We start from the raw sequence: 16,887 nt of genomic DNA, 5'->3' as shown, positions 1-16,887 counted from the left end.
ATCCAACAGGAGGAAAGGGAAAAAACCTGGAAAACTATGCTTGGGAAGTTTTGGTGAACTGAGGCTGGACACACTGATCATTTACATTCACACTCATTGTCCGTTACTCAACCACATAGCCACTTACATATAAGAGAAGTGTAGTCTGCCTGTTTGCCAAAGAAGAAATGTGTTTCTTCTATGAGTCCCTGACATTTGTGCTCCAGAAAGTAGGCAGTGTATTACCAAAAATACCCTGCTTTGTTTCTTTGGTAAATGTTGAGGGCCATAGGAGAAAATAGGAAATCTGTTCTATCAGAAAGTACTTTTTAAAAATTTTTTAATCTTTTCTCCTCTTCTGGTTACATACATTTTTTTCATTTTCATAAATAGCTGCATTAAAGACAGAACTCTTTGAAAAATTTGTCTTGTTGTTTTGGAAGTATTATGAGTTTTGGGGACTGAAAGACCTGACTTCAATGTTTCTTCTCTGGCTCGCTCCTTATGAACCTTGGGCAGGTCACTTAGACATTATGAAGTTTAGTTTCCTCATCTGTGAAATTAGTATAATCTAATTTTGAGAGAAACTGAGATTTAGGTAAACTCTGTTCAGTAGTAAATGGAATATATTCACTGGCAAATATTTGGTAGCTATTATTATCATTACCAGGGCACTTTTCTATTATTTGTTCCTCACCTGAAAATCTGTGGGAAGGATTTGAACAGTTATGTTCATGCCAAGCTGCTGTAACAAATAGAATTTAAACTAGAGAGACTTGAGAACATAGGTGGTTATTTCTCTTTTACTAATTTTTCTGCAGTGAGCATTTTTGGTTGTCAGGCATCTCTGTTCCATGTGGTTTTGGTGATGTAGCAAGTCATAGCCACTGAAGACATGGAGAATACTGAAGGCCAGAGGGTAGACAATTTCGAATGCTAATCTATAGAGGAAATCCTAAATGTAATATTTCTATGAATAATTAAGATTGGACCCTAATTTAATCTTTATCTAAAAGTTTGCTCTCAAAGTAACAAATAAATCTGAAAAGATTAACACTAGATGGTTTGTGTATAGGTTATTTTACATTAGCCCTTCTCTTTATTTAAACATTTAAGATTTTCTACTTTAAGGGCTTTGTTAAAAAAAAAGTGAAAATATTTTGAAATAACTCATTGACGATATTGAAAATATTAACTCATCTTTGTGCTATTATGTACGCTAGAAACAAACTGCAGGTCTGTTTCCAGATATCCACTTATAATATGGAAACATGTATTACTAGAATTAGATAAGAGAATAGTGCTCAGTTCAGCATGAAAGTGTCAGATGACAAAGTTTGCATCTGGAGATACTTAAACTGGCAACTCCATGACCAAACATTCAGAAACTCACGCAATCCAGATCTTCCCCAAATCCATTGTTCCAATCAATTGACTAAGCATTAAATTATCCCATCCTGTATTACAGTTACCAACAATATATGTGTTGTAAAACCCAGAGGACACTTCCATGCTCTCCTTTATTTGTTTTTTAATATTTATTTATTTATTTGAGAGGGAGAGAGAGAAAACGAGTGGGGGAAGGGACAGAGGGACAGAATTTCAAGCATACTCCCTGTCCATCACCGGGCTCCATCTCAGGTTCCTGAGATCACAACCCGAGCCAAAACTGAGAGTCAGATGCTTAACCGACTGAGCCACCCAGGCTCTCCTCCTTGCTCTCCTTTTATCTGATACGGCAGCAGTCAGTGCTGATAACCATTCCCTTCCAGAAGCTGTTACCTTTCTTGGTTTCCAGTGATACCAGATTCTTCAGGGTTTTATCTTATTTTCATTGTTACATCTTCTTCATCTCCTTTTCTTGATCTACTTCCCATAATGCTATCTATATTTGGGATGCCCCACAACATAAACACTTATAGCATACATAGATATTTAATAAACAGATAAGCAAGTAAGTAGATGCGACCTTCAAGGTTAAGTCATGACACTGATAGCGTTTCAGGAAATGGGAACATAATGAGCAGAGGAGCCTGTGGAACCCTTCCACTTGGAAGATTTCAGGACTCACCTTCAAAGGTGCAAACACAGCTTTGGCTAAACAACCCAAAGAACAGGGTTTCCACAATTCCTTATTGAAAGCTGATTTTAGGAACAGTTTTTGCAAACCTCATGTTTCATTTTTCTCTTGGTTTCCATGCAGCTTGAATCACTGACTCATTCTTGAAGTTCTTTTGTTGTTTTAATACATTAAATTAGCTCATTACAGCTGAATATGTAGTGGAAAATAGCATCTGTTTACACTGTAATAATATAAAAATTACTTACTAGTAACAGAATAAAGAGCAATTTGCAAAAGCTAATCATATTTGTGCACTTGTCTGCAAAAAGTAAATTGTTAATGTATGCCCAAGAGGGGAATCGCTTGCTGGTTTAAGCATTGGGAGCAGTGATATTAACAAGCATCACTTAAAACAACTCCTGTATTTAAGATTGGATCCAAATATTCCAACCTGTCATGAAAATACAGACGCTTATTAATTTTGTTTTGACCCTGGTAAATTCAAACAATCTGAGGATTCAGATAATACTATCGAAAATCCAATTGTTAGAAATTTCTTAATATTTACAAAGTCGAAGTTTTAATGTCTTCTTATTTAGAGAATACTCTTTTTTTCATTTTTCTTAGTACTAATCATAAATACTATTAGAAAAAAAATGTCAAAAGCAGTCCTATATATCCCCAAAGCATTAAAATTAAAGATCCGTTCAAAAATTGAAAATTAACATTTGAATATATTGAAAAATTAGATAAAGATCTTAGATTTAGTAATCTTGTGGAGTTCTGGGTTTTTATTTATTCACATGTACAAACCAGAAAGTGCTTAAATTTTATAATTACTGACTTTTAGATATTACATGTATACAGATTTTTAAAAACAAGACTCAGAGAACAAACTCTCCTTTGGTCGTAATAGGTAGAGACGGTGTTAGGTCTTTGGTTTGATTTTGTTTCTCACCCACATTTATCAGGAGGAAAGAAAGAACTCTAGATGAAGTTAATCTTTAAATTCCCTTTTTCCAGATGCCAGGATGAGGCCTATTCAACTAAGACGGTCTTACTTCAGACATGTTAATAATATTCATTAAGCACAGTTCTCTCTTACGTTTAGTCAGCTGCTGATTAGTAGTCTCATCCTACCTTGTTGCTTTTGACCTACCCTTTAATAAGATTTCTGTAAATGGCTAATTCCATCCACTACAATTTTAACTCATAGGACAACCTTACTGCCGTGTCTGGAGGCTACTTGTTGTAGCCTTCAATAGCTGGGCTTTACCAATCCTCATTTTGCTGCTCTAGTGATAGTACTTTTATCTTTATGAATCAAGCCTCTAGAGACCAAATGCTGAGGTATGGTATTCTATATAGCAGAGAGAATCGTGTCCCTTATTTCTAGTTAAATTATGGTGGTATGAGATTAAAAAAGGAATGATTCACTCTGCGGCTGAAACTTGAAGATTTTAAGCACTTTAAGGAAACTTTTTTTGAAGCTAAGTGATGAAGTATACTTGAGCTCAATGAAAAATTTGGAAATTGTTTTCCCATGCACTATCAGCCGCAGTCTTCATTAACTCATTCAAATGTTGCAGCTGATTAAGGATTGTGTTTCACTGGTTAAACAGGAAAAATCTTTTATTTGCCTTTCAAATGGCATTTCCCAGTGGTTTCAGTTACCATCTGTTTCTGATAACTCCCCAGTTTAGCTCTAGCCTAGACTTCATCTCTCAACTCGTGACCACATAGCTAAGTGCAGAGCCTACACCTTACTGAGATGTTTTAAAGACTTATGAACTCAGCATATCCCAACCCATCTTATGCCCTTTCCCCAAACATTGGGACTTCTTTCACCATCAACAGTTCTAGGGATGGAACCTCCAATCATGTTTTCAAGAGGCAGAAATACACGAGGCATATTTGAGACCACGTGTCAAAGTTCATCGTCAATTCTTGACATTTTTAACTAATATATTAAGTAAATCTGTGCATGCTTCTGTCTCTGTGTTTGCTTTCATCATCTAATTCTTAGCTATAGCCATGTCTTCCTTGGGCCACTGCAGTAGGAATCTGCCCCTCTGCTCCTTTCCCACTCTGGCCCTCCTCCTCCTATCCAGTGTTCTTTGCTCCTGCTGGGGTGATCTCACAAAAACGTAAAATGTTTGTATTTTTTGTGTAGCCTAAAACTCTCAAGCAGCCTTTCCTTTGAACAAAGAGTAAAAAGTATAATCTTTAACCAAGCCTACAAGGCTCTCTGTGCAAGAGCTGACTGGTGCCCTGTGATATTTCCTGATGCCTGTAGGCTTCACATTTTGGGATATAAACAAACATCACATAGTTTTCCATACCCTGTTTAGAACATCAGCATTGCTTTATTGGAGCTGGTATGGAAAGAATTGAACTAGGTAGACCCTCAGAACAATGCTAATAATAGCATCTAAAACATGAACCTAAAACAGATGATGAGTAAAATTATATGAATTAATAGCCACAAAAATCAAGAATAATTTCTTGTTCATGAGCTCAATATCTATGCACGATTTAGCCTTACTTATGTCCTTTGCAAGGTGAGCTACTATGAAGTTATCGAATAAGGTTGTCCTCCATGTTCTAGTCTCTTTTGGACTGGTAACAGGAGCTGTGTTGTGGTCTTTGAAGTTCGACAGATAGGTGCACACCCTGCATTGCCCTTACTATGTGGTTGAGTGGCTCTAGCTTTCCATCTCTCCATTTATAAAATGCTCAAGGTAAGTGTGTAATTCCCTCATAGGTCTTTGCAAGAAATGAGTGAGAATGTTCATTTAGAGCCCTTAACACACTACCTCGCACAGATGAACATTCCACAAATGCCTCCTACAAACATCCTCTGTGTAAAGGAACAGCAGGATCTCCTTCATGCATTCATGACACACAGAGCTCTTCCTCCAGGCATCAGTCAGGAAGAAATCCCTCTGGCCAGAATTCCACCAAGGACTATGATTGCCCAAGGGGGATGCTGTGCTCTTAATAACCTCACCATTTGTGGAAGCTTTCTCTAAGCACTAAACTCATGGAATTAGTGTTGCCAACACAACTCATGCATCCCTGCTCAATCAGGGGAAATAAATACTTTCTTATGAAAGGGGAAGAAATTTTGGCATAACAAGAAATCGGGCATTTATGCATGCCCGGATAATTCAGTCTTCTAGGGTCATAGCCACTATCTATTCCCAGCTCACTCTTCTTCCAAAAGTTAATACAAGGTCAAAGCCATTTCTACCTGCAACTTTGGTTATAATTTAAAAACAACAACAACAAACACTGTTTTCTGTCCACCAAATATTTCCCTCAATCCAAGAGACCATTATTGGAGAAGTTGGGTGATTTTGCTGGGTTTTGCCCCAAGTTCTCTTATGTTAGACCTCTGGTCAAAAGAGTGTCTTGAGGTGGGGTCCAGTGAGCATTACTGCTCTTATTAAAAAATATTTTCTTCTCTTTCTCCTAAACCCAAAATTTCCACAAAATGACAATTTATTCACAATTTTCTTTTTTTTAAATTCTGGAGTTCTGACCTAGGCACTAAATTGATTTATACAGATGAACTCTAGCTTTCTTTCATTTTGACCAAAGAAACGGGCCATTTATTCTCATTGTTGAGCCCCCATTCCATCCCAGGAAACCTTAGGTACTCTGAGGTCATTTATCCCATTGAATTGCGTGAAGGCTTTGCCAATTAACTAATCATTGGTGTGTTTTTTCTCCTGATTTTCTAAACATTCTTTATGGAATGTGAAGTTTAACCTCTTTGCAGTAGGATTTGCAAGGATTTTTCATAGTTTTTTTTTCAAATCTTTTTATTTTGCCTTAGGTATTTTTTTATAGAGAAGATGTGTAAATGTAATGTATCAGTCTGACTTGTCTCTGCTCTATTCCCATTACTACAATAATGTCTGGCTACAGTTCTGTGAGTCCTTTGTGAATGAATGGGCAGCAGCTGGAATATAGGTTGATTATGCCTATAAGGGTCTAGGTTCTTGAGTTTATTTGTCATCTCATTCTTCATCTTTTCCCGGTATAGTCAAAGTACTTCAGAAAACTGTTATGGTGCTTAACACTATGGTGCTTAACATCTAACTCAAATATAGATAGTTATTTGTGAACCCAGTGAATCTAATTAACAATTGCATATCTTAGAGGTCATCTCTGGGACAAGTTCATTAAAGTTGCAATAAGAACAATTCTCAAATTTTAGGAATTAGAGATTAGAAATGCTACAAAATAATAGAGGGAAGCCCTTCCTTGGTTTATGGAAAACTAGAGAATTTAATCATTTTTTCCCCAATGGAAGGTGCTTTTTTTTTTCCAGCAAGTACAAGGTATATATTATTATGTAAGTTATCAGGGAGGAAATTGGGTTAAGGATGTCATAGTTAACTTCCCTGCATTGTTTTAGATGATAAAGTAATTCCGTTTTTGAAGTTTAAAGAATGTTAACAGAGAAGTAGCATTTTCTAAGTACTGAAAATGCTTATATAAGAATTTAGTCTTTCAGAGAAATCTTAAATTGCAGACTCAACACTGGAATAATTCACTACATTTCCAGGATTAAAAAAGAATTATTAGTTATTTATCAAAATGTTTAGAATGTGAAACAATCTCCACTTATTCCTTTGCTATATTCCATGCAGAGAGAGTTCCTGTAAATAGCACAATTTGTGGTTGATGATAAGCTTTCTCCCTGAGAAAAAATAATAGTTTGTGTTTGTGCCAGATGCTTTTCCAGCATTAAGTGCCATAAAAATTCCCTAAAGTGTGTTCAACAGATAAGGCAAAGTGCCAAAGAATGGCAGAGAATTAAGTTGAACCCTGTTCACATACAAAATCCGTTGAGACACCATCTGCATTTTTCCATTTTAAAATCAAAATGTTAAATTAATTCAGCACACATTTAATAGGCACCTATTCGGAGATCCATACTAGGTTCTAGGGCCAGAATGATGAGTAACACCAGGTCTTTCTCTCTCTGCTGAGAGAGTCATTCTGTATTAGAATAAACAGACATTGAACTCTTCTTATATCAGTGACATAAGTGTTATAACACAGAGATACTCAGGACTCTGTGGGGGAGGTGACACGTGATGAGTAGATATCTGCCAAACAAGTAATGGTTCTTCAGACAGAGGGAAGGAGTCACGCAAAGGCTTGGAAATTATTTCTTCTTGTGGTATTACCCTTAAGAGAATAAAAGGAAGAGCTATGGCTTCCTGAGCTACACAGCAAGCAGGTGTTCTCTCTAGAGAGCATACATGATGACTGTGAGGGGTCAAGACTGTAGGGTTGTGCCAGGGGACAGGTAGGTTGCCTGGAGGAGGAAGTTGGGGGTTATTTAGAGGAAGCACACATGCCATGCAGGGAAATAAAGCCCTTTTTCTCTGTTACTGATACCAATACCTATGACAGCTTGACCCTCAAGTATAATTAGATTCAACATTTGTAACTTCCCTCCCACATTTTAAGCGGTACGTGACCAGCACATACTGAGCAGAATGTTAAGCTATGGGTGTTGTGACAGGATATTGAACACTGGTTGAGTGGTTAGACAAAGTGGTTTTTCTGATTTCCATATAAAACATTGTTTGTGATTATATCACTAGAGTTAAAACTCATTAGAAATATTAGGCTTACAAAAAGCTTCTATCAATATTGACCAAACTTAGGCAAAGCCAGATATTCCTTTTGGCTTCATTACATCATCTACATTCCATACTTACATCATGCATCCATACCAGAGCCCACTGTGAGCCAGTGCCCCCCAGCCAGGACCCCACCAAGAGAGGTCAGTGAGACAGCTGTTTGGATTCCAAATACACAAAAACAGTGGTTTCACAGCAGGAACCAGGCAGGACCTCTCAAATTAGCTTCTCTCACTCAAATATGTTCTGTACTTTAGCACTAACCTTAAATACTTGAAAACATTAAGTGCTCAATGCTTAAAAGTCATGAAGTCTATAGATGCATTGAGAAACTTTGATAAGATAAGTGAGTCCATCTAGATTACTTTTTTTTACAGCTACATAAGTACTTAGTGATGAGGTATTTTCTTTGCTTATAAAAAACCAAAGAGTTACCTAATGTATCTGAGAAACTGTGACAACCCTCTCTTCTTTTTCTTTGTTTATTTAGAATTTCTTTCTTCCAGAGGGTAGTGGTGGTGTATAAAAATCACTCTACTCTTGTGGCACTATCTCTTTTGTTCTATTTTTTTTTTTCAATTCCTGCAACTCTTACTGTTCATTTCTATATTGAAAAGTACAGAAGACAGGAACACATTTAAAGTAAGGCATCAATCACTTGAGCTCAGAGAACACTCTTAATTGAATCATGTTTTTTTACTTCGGCACTCGGTGCAAGGAAATTTCCATTTTTATTCATAATGCAGTCATCTACTTACATGTTAACTACACAATCAAGTGTTAAAATAAATTATTAAATATTCTTTATGGGACATGTGATTAAGTGATAAAAATATCTGTATCACATCATTTTCCCCATTATGTAAGAGAATTTGAAAGGTACACATATTCACAGCAGTAAGGCAAGTGCAAAACAATGAACTATTCTGTCTTTTAAATTTCTTCTTCAAATATTTTGTTAAAAGGATCAACAGGGGAGACACTTTCTTAACTTACCTGAATGGTCTTCATTTGTCTGCTGGCTAGAAGTCTCCCTTGGGAAAAGAGCCCTAAATACATAATGAAAGAAGCTAGACATGACTAACACTAAGTCAGTTGGATGCATGTAAAATAGTAGATTAGATACTTGTTATAGGAACATTTTAAACGTTGTGCACAGGGCTTGATTTTTATTTATTTTTTTCATACAGCTGGGACTATTCCCAGGCCCCTGAAAAAGAAACCATAGCAAAGCATTCAATATAAAGGTTAAATAATGGGGACAGAGGATCATTCTGCAATAATAATTAGTTTGAAAAGAAAAGGTAAAAACTGGAAAGAGAAAATTTCAAAGACTTGGGAAGCACTTCTATGGGGTTTTAGAATTGCTTGGAAGTTACTAAGGTTGATTTGCTCTTTTGCATCCATCCCTCTTTGGTAGAAGTTCCCCAACTACCTGTGGTCAGTTATTTTTTATTTCTTACTGTGACTTGTTTTAAAGGAAAAGAACTTTTGGTTTGTCTTGGGTGATACCCATTGTTCACATTTAATGTTAAATGATTCGATATTAAGCTTTAAAAATCTAGACTTTGAGGGATGCCTGGGTGGCTCAGTTGACTTTAGCTCAGGTCAGATCTCAGGGTCCTGAGATAGCCCTGTCTTCTGTGGGCTCCACACTCAGCAGGGAGTCTACCTGAGATCCTTTCCCTCTGTCCTTCCCAGTCCCTCAAAAATAAATAAATCTTTTTAAAAAAATCTAAACTTTGGCTATTTATTAAAGAAGGGGCCATCTTTGAAGGAAGTGCTCTAGCACATTTAAGATGCATGGTTCTGAAACTTTAGTATGGGCTACAAGGACCTGGAGAGGTTGTAAAACCCACTTTGCTAAGCCCCCAGCTCCATTGTTTCTGATTCAGAATGGCTCAGATAGAGGGTGAGAATTTGCATTTCTAGAAAGATCTCAGCTGCTGCTGCTACTACTGGTCTGAGGACCACACTATGAGAACTAATTCTTTATTTATATCAATGACAATGAAGCTGAGAGTTGATAATAAGAGAATTAAGATACAATAAAGATAGAATAACAATAAGATAGAATAAGAATAGAATAGAAATCTCCGATTGGCATTGCAAAAGTAATATTTAGAATATTTAATAAGCTGCTGACCAATATAAAATGCATTCTTGTCCTAACCTATAGGGCCGAGTCTGTAAACACTACCTCAGTACTAAACTTGAGAGAGTATATACAACATAAAAACAACTGTACATGGATAAATCGAAATGTTGAACTTTTTCATGAAGTGATTTTTAATAATCCCTAAAATGTAAATCTAAAGTAAGTGTTTTAGAGTTTAGGATACTATATCATGTTTTATCATTTTCTTCTTTATGTCCAAAACAACAATTTAAGCTAGAATTTAAAATATCCGATACTTTCCAGAAAGAAAGAAAGAACGAAAAAAGAAAAAAAAGAAAAAGGGGAAGAGAAGGAAAGAAAGAAGGGAGGAAGGAAGGAAGGAAGGAAGGGAGAAAGAATTCGTCTGACTTAAGTATTATCCCTCCCCTCCTCAAAAAGGATTATGACTTGTCTAGTAACTACTCTTTCTTTTTCTGATGTTGCCTTTTAATATGATAGTGTTCATTTAGTTTTAATGCATTTTCATATATGGTAAAATTACATGATATCTCAAGCTCACAAAGGCTACCATGTTCCTTTTGAGATCACATTTGTTCATGAAGACTAATTGGTTATGGGAACTAGATGCGTGTGCTAACAATAAACTTAGTTTTTAAAAATCATATTAAGACACCTCCTATTAAAGAGGAATAGAGTAAAAACATACAATGTGTTGGTGCTAACGAGATAAATGGGATTTATGGGATGATAGATGGGACGTCGTTCCCCAAATTTTCAGTGAGCTTCATAAGATAAAAGTGATTTAGCAATTGGCCTCTTACTTACATAAGTAAAACAAATGCATGTGTGTGTGTGTGTTTAAAAGAATGAGATTCCTCTCCCACTGTGGGCCATGTAACAATTATTTTTGTCCGCTTTGGGACTTCAGTTGCATTTAAACTTGAAGCCATTTTGAAATGCTAAAGATGAAATTTGAAGATGAGAAAGTCTGACTGGCTCCTGATAACTGGGATGTGGTGATGACATTTAAAGTGGCATCATTCTATTCTACAGGAATGTGTGTGCATATCTTTAATGTCAGCACTTGCCTCCGGGATGACACTTGTTAGATTTCATGCTGTCATGTGCTATTTCAAGGTCGGTAATAGTGATGTTTATTATACAGTACCCTAATATCACACTCATTATTTAAAAGGAAGTTGTCAAAGCCCGGTTTCTATTGTTCTGCTCATGTCTGTGTGTACTGTGATCACCTGATTCTGTTTCAGTTTTAAAATATGGAATGCTGAAGTGTGCCATAATGAAGTAGTACACTTATTTAACCTTGAAACTATTCTTGTGAAAAATAATGGTTTGCTTGTGTCTGATGGTTTCCAAGTTTCCGGGAGTGACTTGATTCAGAAACTGGCTAATAATACGAAACAACCCTGAGGGGTGGGAATATAGGGTGGTATGGGGCGTCCAGTGCCTCTCTGCGCAAAGGAAAAGCAGCTGAGGTCCAAAGAAACATCTCTGGCCAACTGCTGTTTTTTCAAAATCTCCCAGCAGGACTCCAGCTTTGTCTATAGTTACAGAAATATTAGATGGAGCTGAATAATTTATTCAATCCAGGAAGTGGTCAAAAGGGGTAGAGAGAGCTCACTGGGTGTACTTACTTCACGCAAGAAACACACCTTCATACAGCCCACCTGTATCAAGATGGATCAAAAGTTAGGGGGTCAATATGCATGGACTAGAAAAATCTAAACCAGGAAAACCCAAGAGCAGTCCAATAAATTCTATAAGCATTCAGTGAAAGTCTATGACAAAGAAAATGTGAAATATCCAGGAAGGGCTATCTGTTTACATTCAATTTCCAACTTACATGCCTACATCCTGTATGCCCTACATCATCGTTATCACCTCCAGGGCTGTCAACCCCTCTATACTTTATATTTCCCCAAATTTTACACATCTAGATCTCTCTGCAGCACTTTGGATCTTCATTTATTTTTCATATTTAGGGAAGGCTTAGTTACCTTTTACTTTTTTTTTTTTTAGTCAGATGATTTTTAATTAAAATAATTATTATCAAGATGCTTTGCGACTATTATTCAATTAACAAGTGAGTAAGCATTTTTTTATCATGTTTTTTAATGGATCAGGTGTCGCACTTAGGAGCCCAACAACTATTGCTCATTCTGTCACCCCCTTTTCCTCATGACTTCCTGAGCCATTTCACTGAAATGAGCCAGCTCATTTCACTGAGCCTGAGTTGGAAGCATTGGCTTAGCTGTACCTGTGCAGAAAATATTTTGTGGGTGTTAATACTTTCTTCACTTGCAGAGGGTTTTTTGTTTTGGGGTTTTTTTTGTTTGTTTGTTTGTTTGTTTTTTGGAGTGAATTTCTCAATATCCAAAATAGTGAGATTCACCTGGTCTTATGGTATGTTAAAACAAAATCTTGTGTGATTTGAAATCCTACTGAGAATGAAGATTTGTTAGGAACCCTAAAATGTGTATTTTGGTGGTGAAGTGGAGATAGCACTGTTAATCTAAACCTTCTCTTTTAAAATGTATTTTATGTAAAACATTCACTTTTATGTCAAGGGTAGGAATGCTGACAGAAGAGAAGAACTTCACTTTAAGGGAAGTATGTAGCCAGATGCCTAGAGAAGATGACTATTTATATTGTGGATTTAATTGAATATAGCATATTGCCCTCAAAAGAAATGGCCAAAGGACTTGATTTATTAAAAAGGAGAACTAGGCAGAAAAAAAGGGGGATGCAACTATGTTCATCAAAGTAGCATTCTTTATGTAGAATCAACCCAATCCAATCTATTACTGGTTCTTCAATTAACTCTAGCAAGTCTTAACTTCACATTTTGGCTCATACTATGTCTTTTGATGTTACGTGTTGTTGGAAAACTTGTAACTGATGCATGAGTGTCTTCTCTGTTCAAACTGTTTCTAATATAAGTTCCTTGTCCAGTGTTCTTTCAATAACGGTACCTAGTCCTTTGAGAACACTTGTCAGAATGATGCAAATGAAGGTGTGGATTATTTATTTATCTATTTATAAAAAGATATTTTACCGTAGCCCTCCCTACCACAGTTGCTGTGACAAAGAGGAGAGTGTGGTTATTATTTTTTCTGGCAAAATGGAGCCAGAACATGGAGTGGAACATGGAGTTTAAATAAGTCGTGGGAAGTGGTAGGTAGTCTTACCGATACAGTCCTCCACTGAGATTTCTTCTTTGTGAGGTGACTTTTTAAGGGTTTTGAGCTGATCTAAGAATCTGACCTAAGAATCTCCCTGCCCTCTCCCATCCCAACCCAAGCCACCAAGTCTTCCTTTTTTCTTTTCTTTTTTTTTTTTTTTTAAGATTTTATTTATTTATTTGACAGACAGAGATCACAAGTAGGCAGAGAGGCAGGCAGAGAGAGAGAGAGAAAGGGAAGCAGGCTTCCTGCGGAGCAGGGAGCCCCATGCGGGGCTCTATCCCAGGACCCTGAGATCATGACCTGAGCCGAAGGCAGCAGCCCAAACCACTGAGCCACCCAGGCGCCCCGTCTTCCTTTTTTCCAATAAACACCAATAAACACAGAGTTCTTTAAAATGATTTTCTATCTTAATTATATGTGTCTCTAGTAACAACAACAACAAAATCGTGTTAAGAAAATGTAAACTTGGGAAAATACATACTGCTGTTGAAAAAGAAAATCCCGGAAATCACAGATAAAAGAATAATATTAGTGTATTGGCCCCATTAAATAGTCAAAACACACTGGAGCCTCCTGACAATGGGCTAGAGCGTGAAAGACCCACATGTTTAAGGAATGCCACTCCCTGGAATTTCTCAGGCTACCTCTGTAGGAAGCAAGGAGAAAGAAAGAATCAGGAAATTGCCCAACTTCTGTGTGCTTCATCTGGACTTAAGTAGTGCATTTGCTTTTGAACTCTCGAGCTTCAGTCTTAGTCTCCGGGGTGCCCACTTCCCTTGTTATATGTGAACTTTCCTTGTAGACACCTGTTGAAGGTTGTATTAATAAGACACACTGTAGAAAGAGAAAACACATTTCCCAAGCCAAGAAGGTGAGAGCTACTCTTTTTTGTGGGGCCCTTGTTAATCTTCGGGAGCCCATCATCTTCTGTAGCAAAACAAAAGCAATATGAGTATAGATTCTTACCTTTTTTTTTTTCCACTCTACCAAGAAAACGTTGTCAGCGTGTTAGTGTTCAGCTACATTTCTCTTAAGACAAACGATAGAATATTTCTTCCTTCGGTCCAGAGGTTTCAGAACGTGATTCCCGTTGCTTTCTAGCATCATTCTAAATAGCACCCTACTGTTCGGCCACCGCCAGAATTAGCTTGAATGGTACCTATTATTGAAAGGGAGTCTGTATTTGCAGTAATACAGAGAAATGCCAGTTTAGAAATGAGCCTGATTGCATGGTTCATTTTGTTCTCCTTTGTAGAGCCAGGCTGCGGCCCACTACAAAGGCACGAAACATGCCAAGAAGCTCAAAGCACTGGAAGCCATGAAAAATAAGCAGAAATCTGTAACTGCCAAGGACAGCGCAAAGACTACCTTCACCTCCATCACTACCAATACCATCAATACCAGCTCTGACAAAACAGGTTAAGCGATGATCTTTGTTGTTGTCATCATCGTTGTTTGGGGGTCCCTTCCCTTGTCTAGCCCCATGTCTGTTTCCTTATGTTCCTGCCACATCGATTCATGCTTGATCCATCTTTCTGCATAATGGTAATTGTTTCCCCTCCTTTTTCCAATACCCTTAAGCAATTGACTAAGATAATCACTAGTTATATTGCAGATTTTGCATTCGAAATGGTCCTGGGACTGCTTTAGGGGGACACGAAAGCATAAAGGCACTTGAAGCCGTGTTTCTGAGAAGCAAACCTTTTCACTATGTATCGTTTCTGTCTTGTATGCAGCACCTTAGCCTATAACCGCATGGCAGATTTGATTTAACTGTGAGTACACTGCAACGTATGCCAAATGAGTCGAGAAGGCCCCAATAAGGGCATTATTACTGACAGGACTTATTCTCATAAATCCCAAACACTGCATTGTTTTAAGTAGTGGCTGTGTGATTCTGGGCTTGTTATGGCTGGGTAAACTTCCCTCTGCATACCCAGGTAAGTGTTATTGATACCAATTATTCTTTTTAACAGAGTCTTCACAGTGAAATAATGGCCTCTGAATGGCCTCTTGGGATAGTTCCTGCAAGCAACCAGTTTATTCATAGCGGGAGAAGCCAGTGGGGTTTCCCTAAGCTGACGTTTTTAAATATAAGACCGCTGGTCCTCAATATTTACATAAAAAGAAGTTCTGTGTGGCTCATTGATGTATCAATCATACATCAATTTATAGAACACAATGGCCGGTACCTGTTGGTTGTTTTCTAATCCCTACAAAGGACTCTGGTCAAGAAGCATTTATGTCATCATCAATAGTAATATCTTAACTAGAAGAGAATCTTCCAGCTGTAACTGATGAAAATGTAAAATGCTACAGTGAACAAACAGACCAGATTAAAGCAACTTTATTGTACACGGTGGCATCGATTAGACACATATATGCTCCTCACAGGTTCTGGAGAGATGTGTGCTCCTCCGTGAATCTGTAAGGGATAATGATGTTTGCTCTGAGTTCCCATGACACACGTCATGTCCTTTACCTAAGTATTATTGGTAGATGCATTGTGCCGCCTACTCCCTGAGAACTCCATATACTCTCTGAGGCTGAGCGCACCTGTCATCTCTGTACCCTGGAACCTGGTCTAGCATGCTGTAGGTACTGAGTAAAACATCTGTTGAATGGCTGCATTTTCTCTCACTCCTTTGGTTCTCTGACTCATCCAGTTTTCTGTCACAGCATACTAAAGGGGAAAAAAAAAAAGCTCTTTTCATGTTCAATCCTTTGGTATCCAGAGCAAGAGCTGGATTATGCCATCTTATTAATTCAGATGTAAAACCTTATCAAGAAAGCATTAATCTTTTCTCTATTAACTGAAAATTCACTGCCTTATTTTGGGGGCTGTAGGGGAATGAAGAGTAATGAAGCAGGTGAGTGTAATTTCTGCTCCTAGATATCAGGGTACAAATTGGGATCCCTAAAGCCATATTGCCATAAAGAGTTTTTTTTTGTTGTTGTTTGTTTGTTTTTTTTTTTTTGGCAAAGAATAGGAAGTAGGAAGGGCAAAATAAATTCGTTTGATATAAAGAGAGGGGTTTAATGTAAAGTTTTTGCTTGTCCCCAGTCTTTACTGTTCTTAGCTATTTTTATCAATTGCTATTTAGGTTACCTTGTCTCCCCCCCCCCTTTTTTTTCTTGACTCTTCTTTAAAATGAAAAAAATCTGTTAAATTGAGGATTCTCTTCATTTAAAAATATATTTGTACATTGTGGGTAAAACCGCTAACTTGGGTTAGGAAATGCTCCCATGTATATTGTCTCTGGATTATGTTTATTAAGAATAATTTTGTAAAATTAGTAAAAAGTGATTTAATGCATCTTTGTCTTTTATGTGTGGATAATCCATGAATCACAAAACAACCTTGCATATTATGCAGTAGGGTTAAAATTTTATTGTTAAAAAACACATGATCTGTGATTCTAGAGTCTTATCTCTCTCTCCTTCTGCCTCCAAGTATTTAACTATTCTAGGAAACAAGAATAATAAATGAGTTATGAATTTATGAATATATAACTCCATCCCTCAATCTTAGACACTGAGATGGAAAGGTTGGCAGTCATCAAGCTTCTGTCCTTTTAGAAGTTAAATGGATACAGGTTTGGATTGGGCTGTGGAGAGAACCTACATTTAAAAATAAATAAATAAATAAATAAATAATAATAAAAAAAAAGAAATAGACTCCCACCAGAGAGGTCAGCACTTATCGAATGGTTGGAATGGTGTTGAAATGGTGAAGGACCCTTTCAAGATAAAGCTAAGAAAATTTCAGAAGGACAGAAAGGGTATCAAAGTCTATGAAGTTTGTACAAATATCATGAAGCCAAAGGAAGAAAGTTATGAGCGTCAGAATTACTT

At 37.1% G+C, this 16,887-nt stretch overlaps 1 protein-coding gene across 2 annotated transcripts in view; it reads left to right on the top strand.

Annotated features, from left to right (window-relative positions):
- ZNF385D (zinc finger protein 385D) overlaps positions 1-16,887 on the top strand; it is a 908,018-nt gene that overhangs the window by 804,585 nt on the left and 86,546 nt on the right. For both annotated transcript variants that reach the window (XM_004754365.2, XM_004754366.3), the window contains one exon: positions 14,288-14,450. In XM_004754365.2, coding sequence (XP_004754422.1) covers positions 14,288-14,450 — 163 coding nt within the window. The remainder of the gene's footprint in view (positions 1-14,287; positions 14,451-16,887) is intronic.

The sequence above is a fragment of the Mustela putorius genome, unplaced genomic scaffold (genome assembly GCF_011764305.1).
Source record: "Mustela putorius furo isolate JIRA1106 unplaced genomic scaffold, ASM1176430v1.1 tig00003834_pilon_pilon_pilon, whole genome shotgun sequence".
Classification (NCBI taxonomy): Eukaryota; Metazoa; Chordata; class Mammalia; order Carnivora; family Mustelidae; genus Mustela; species Mustela putorius.
Note: the sequence above shows the minus strand (reverse complement) of the source record. Positions and strands in the feature narration are given on the sequence as shown.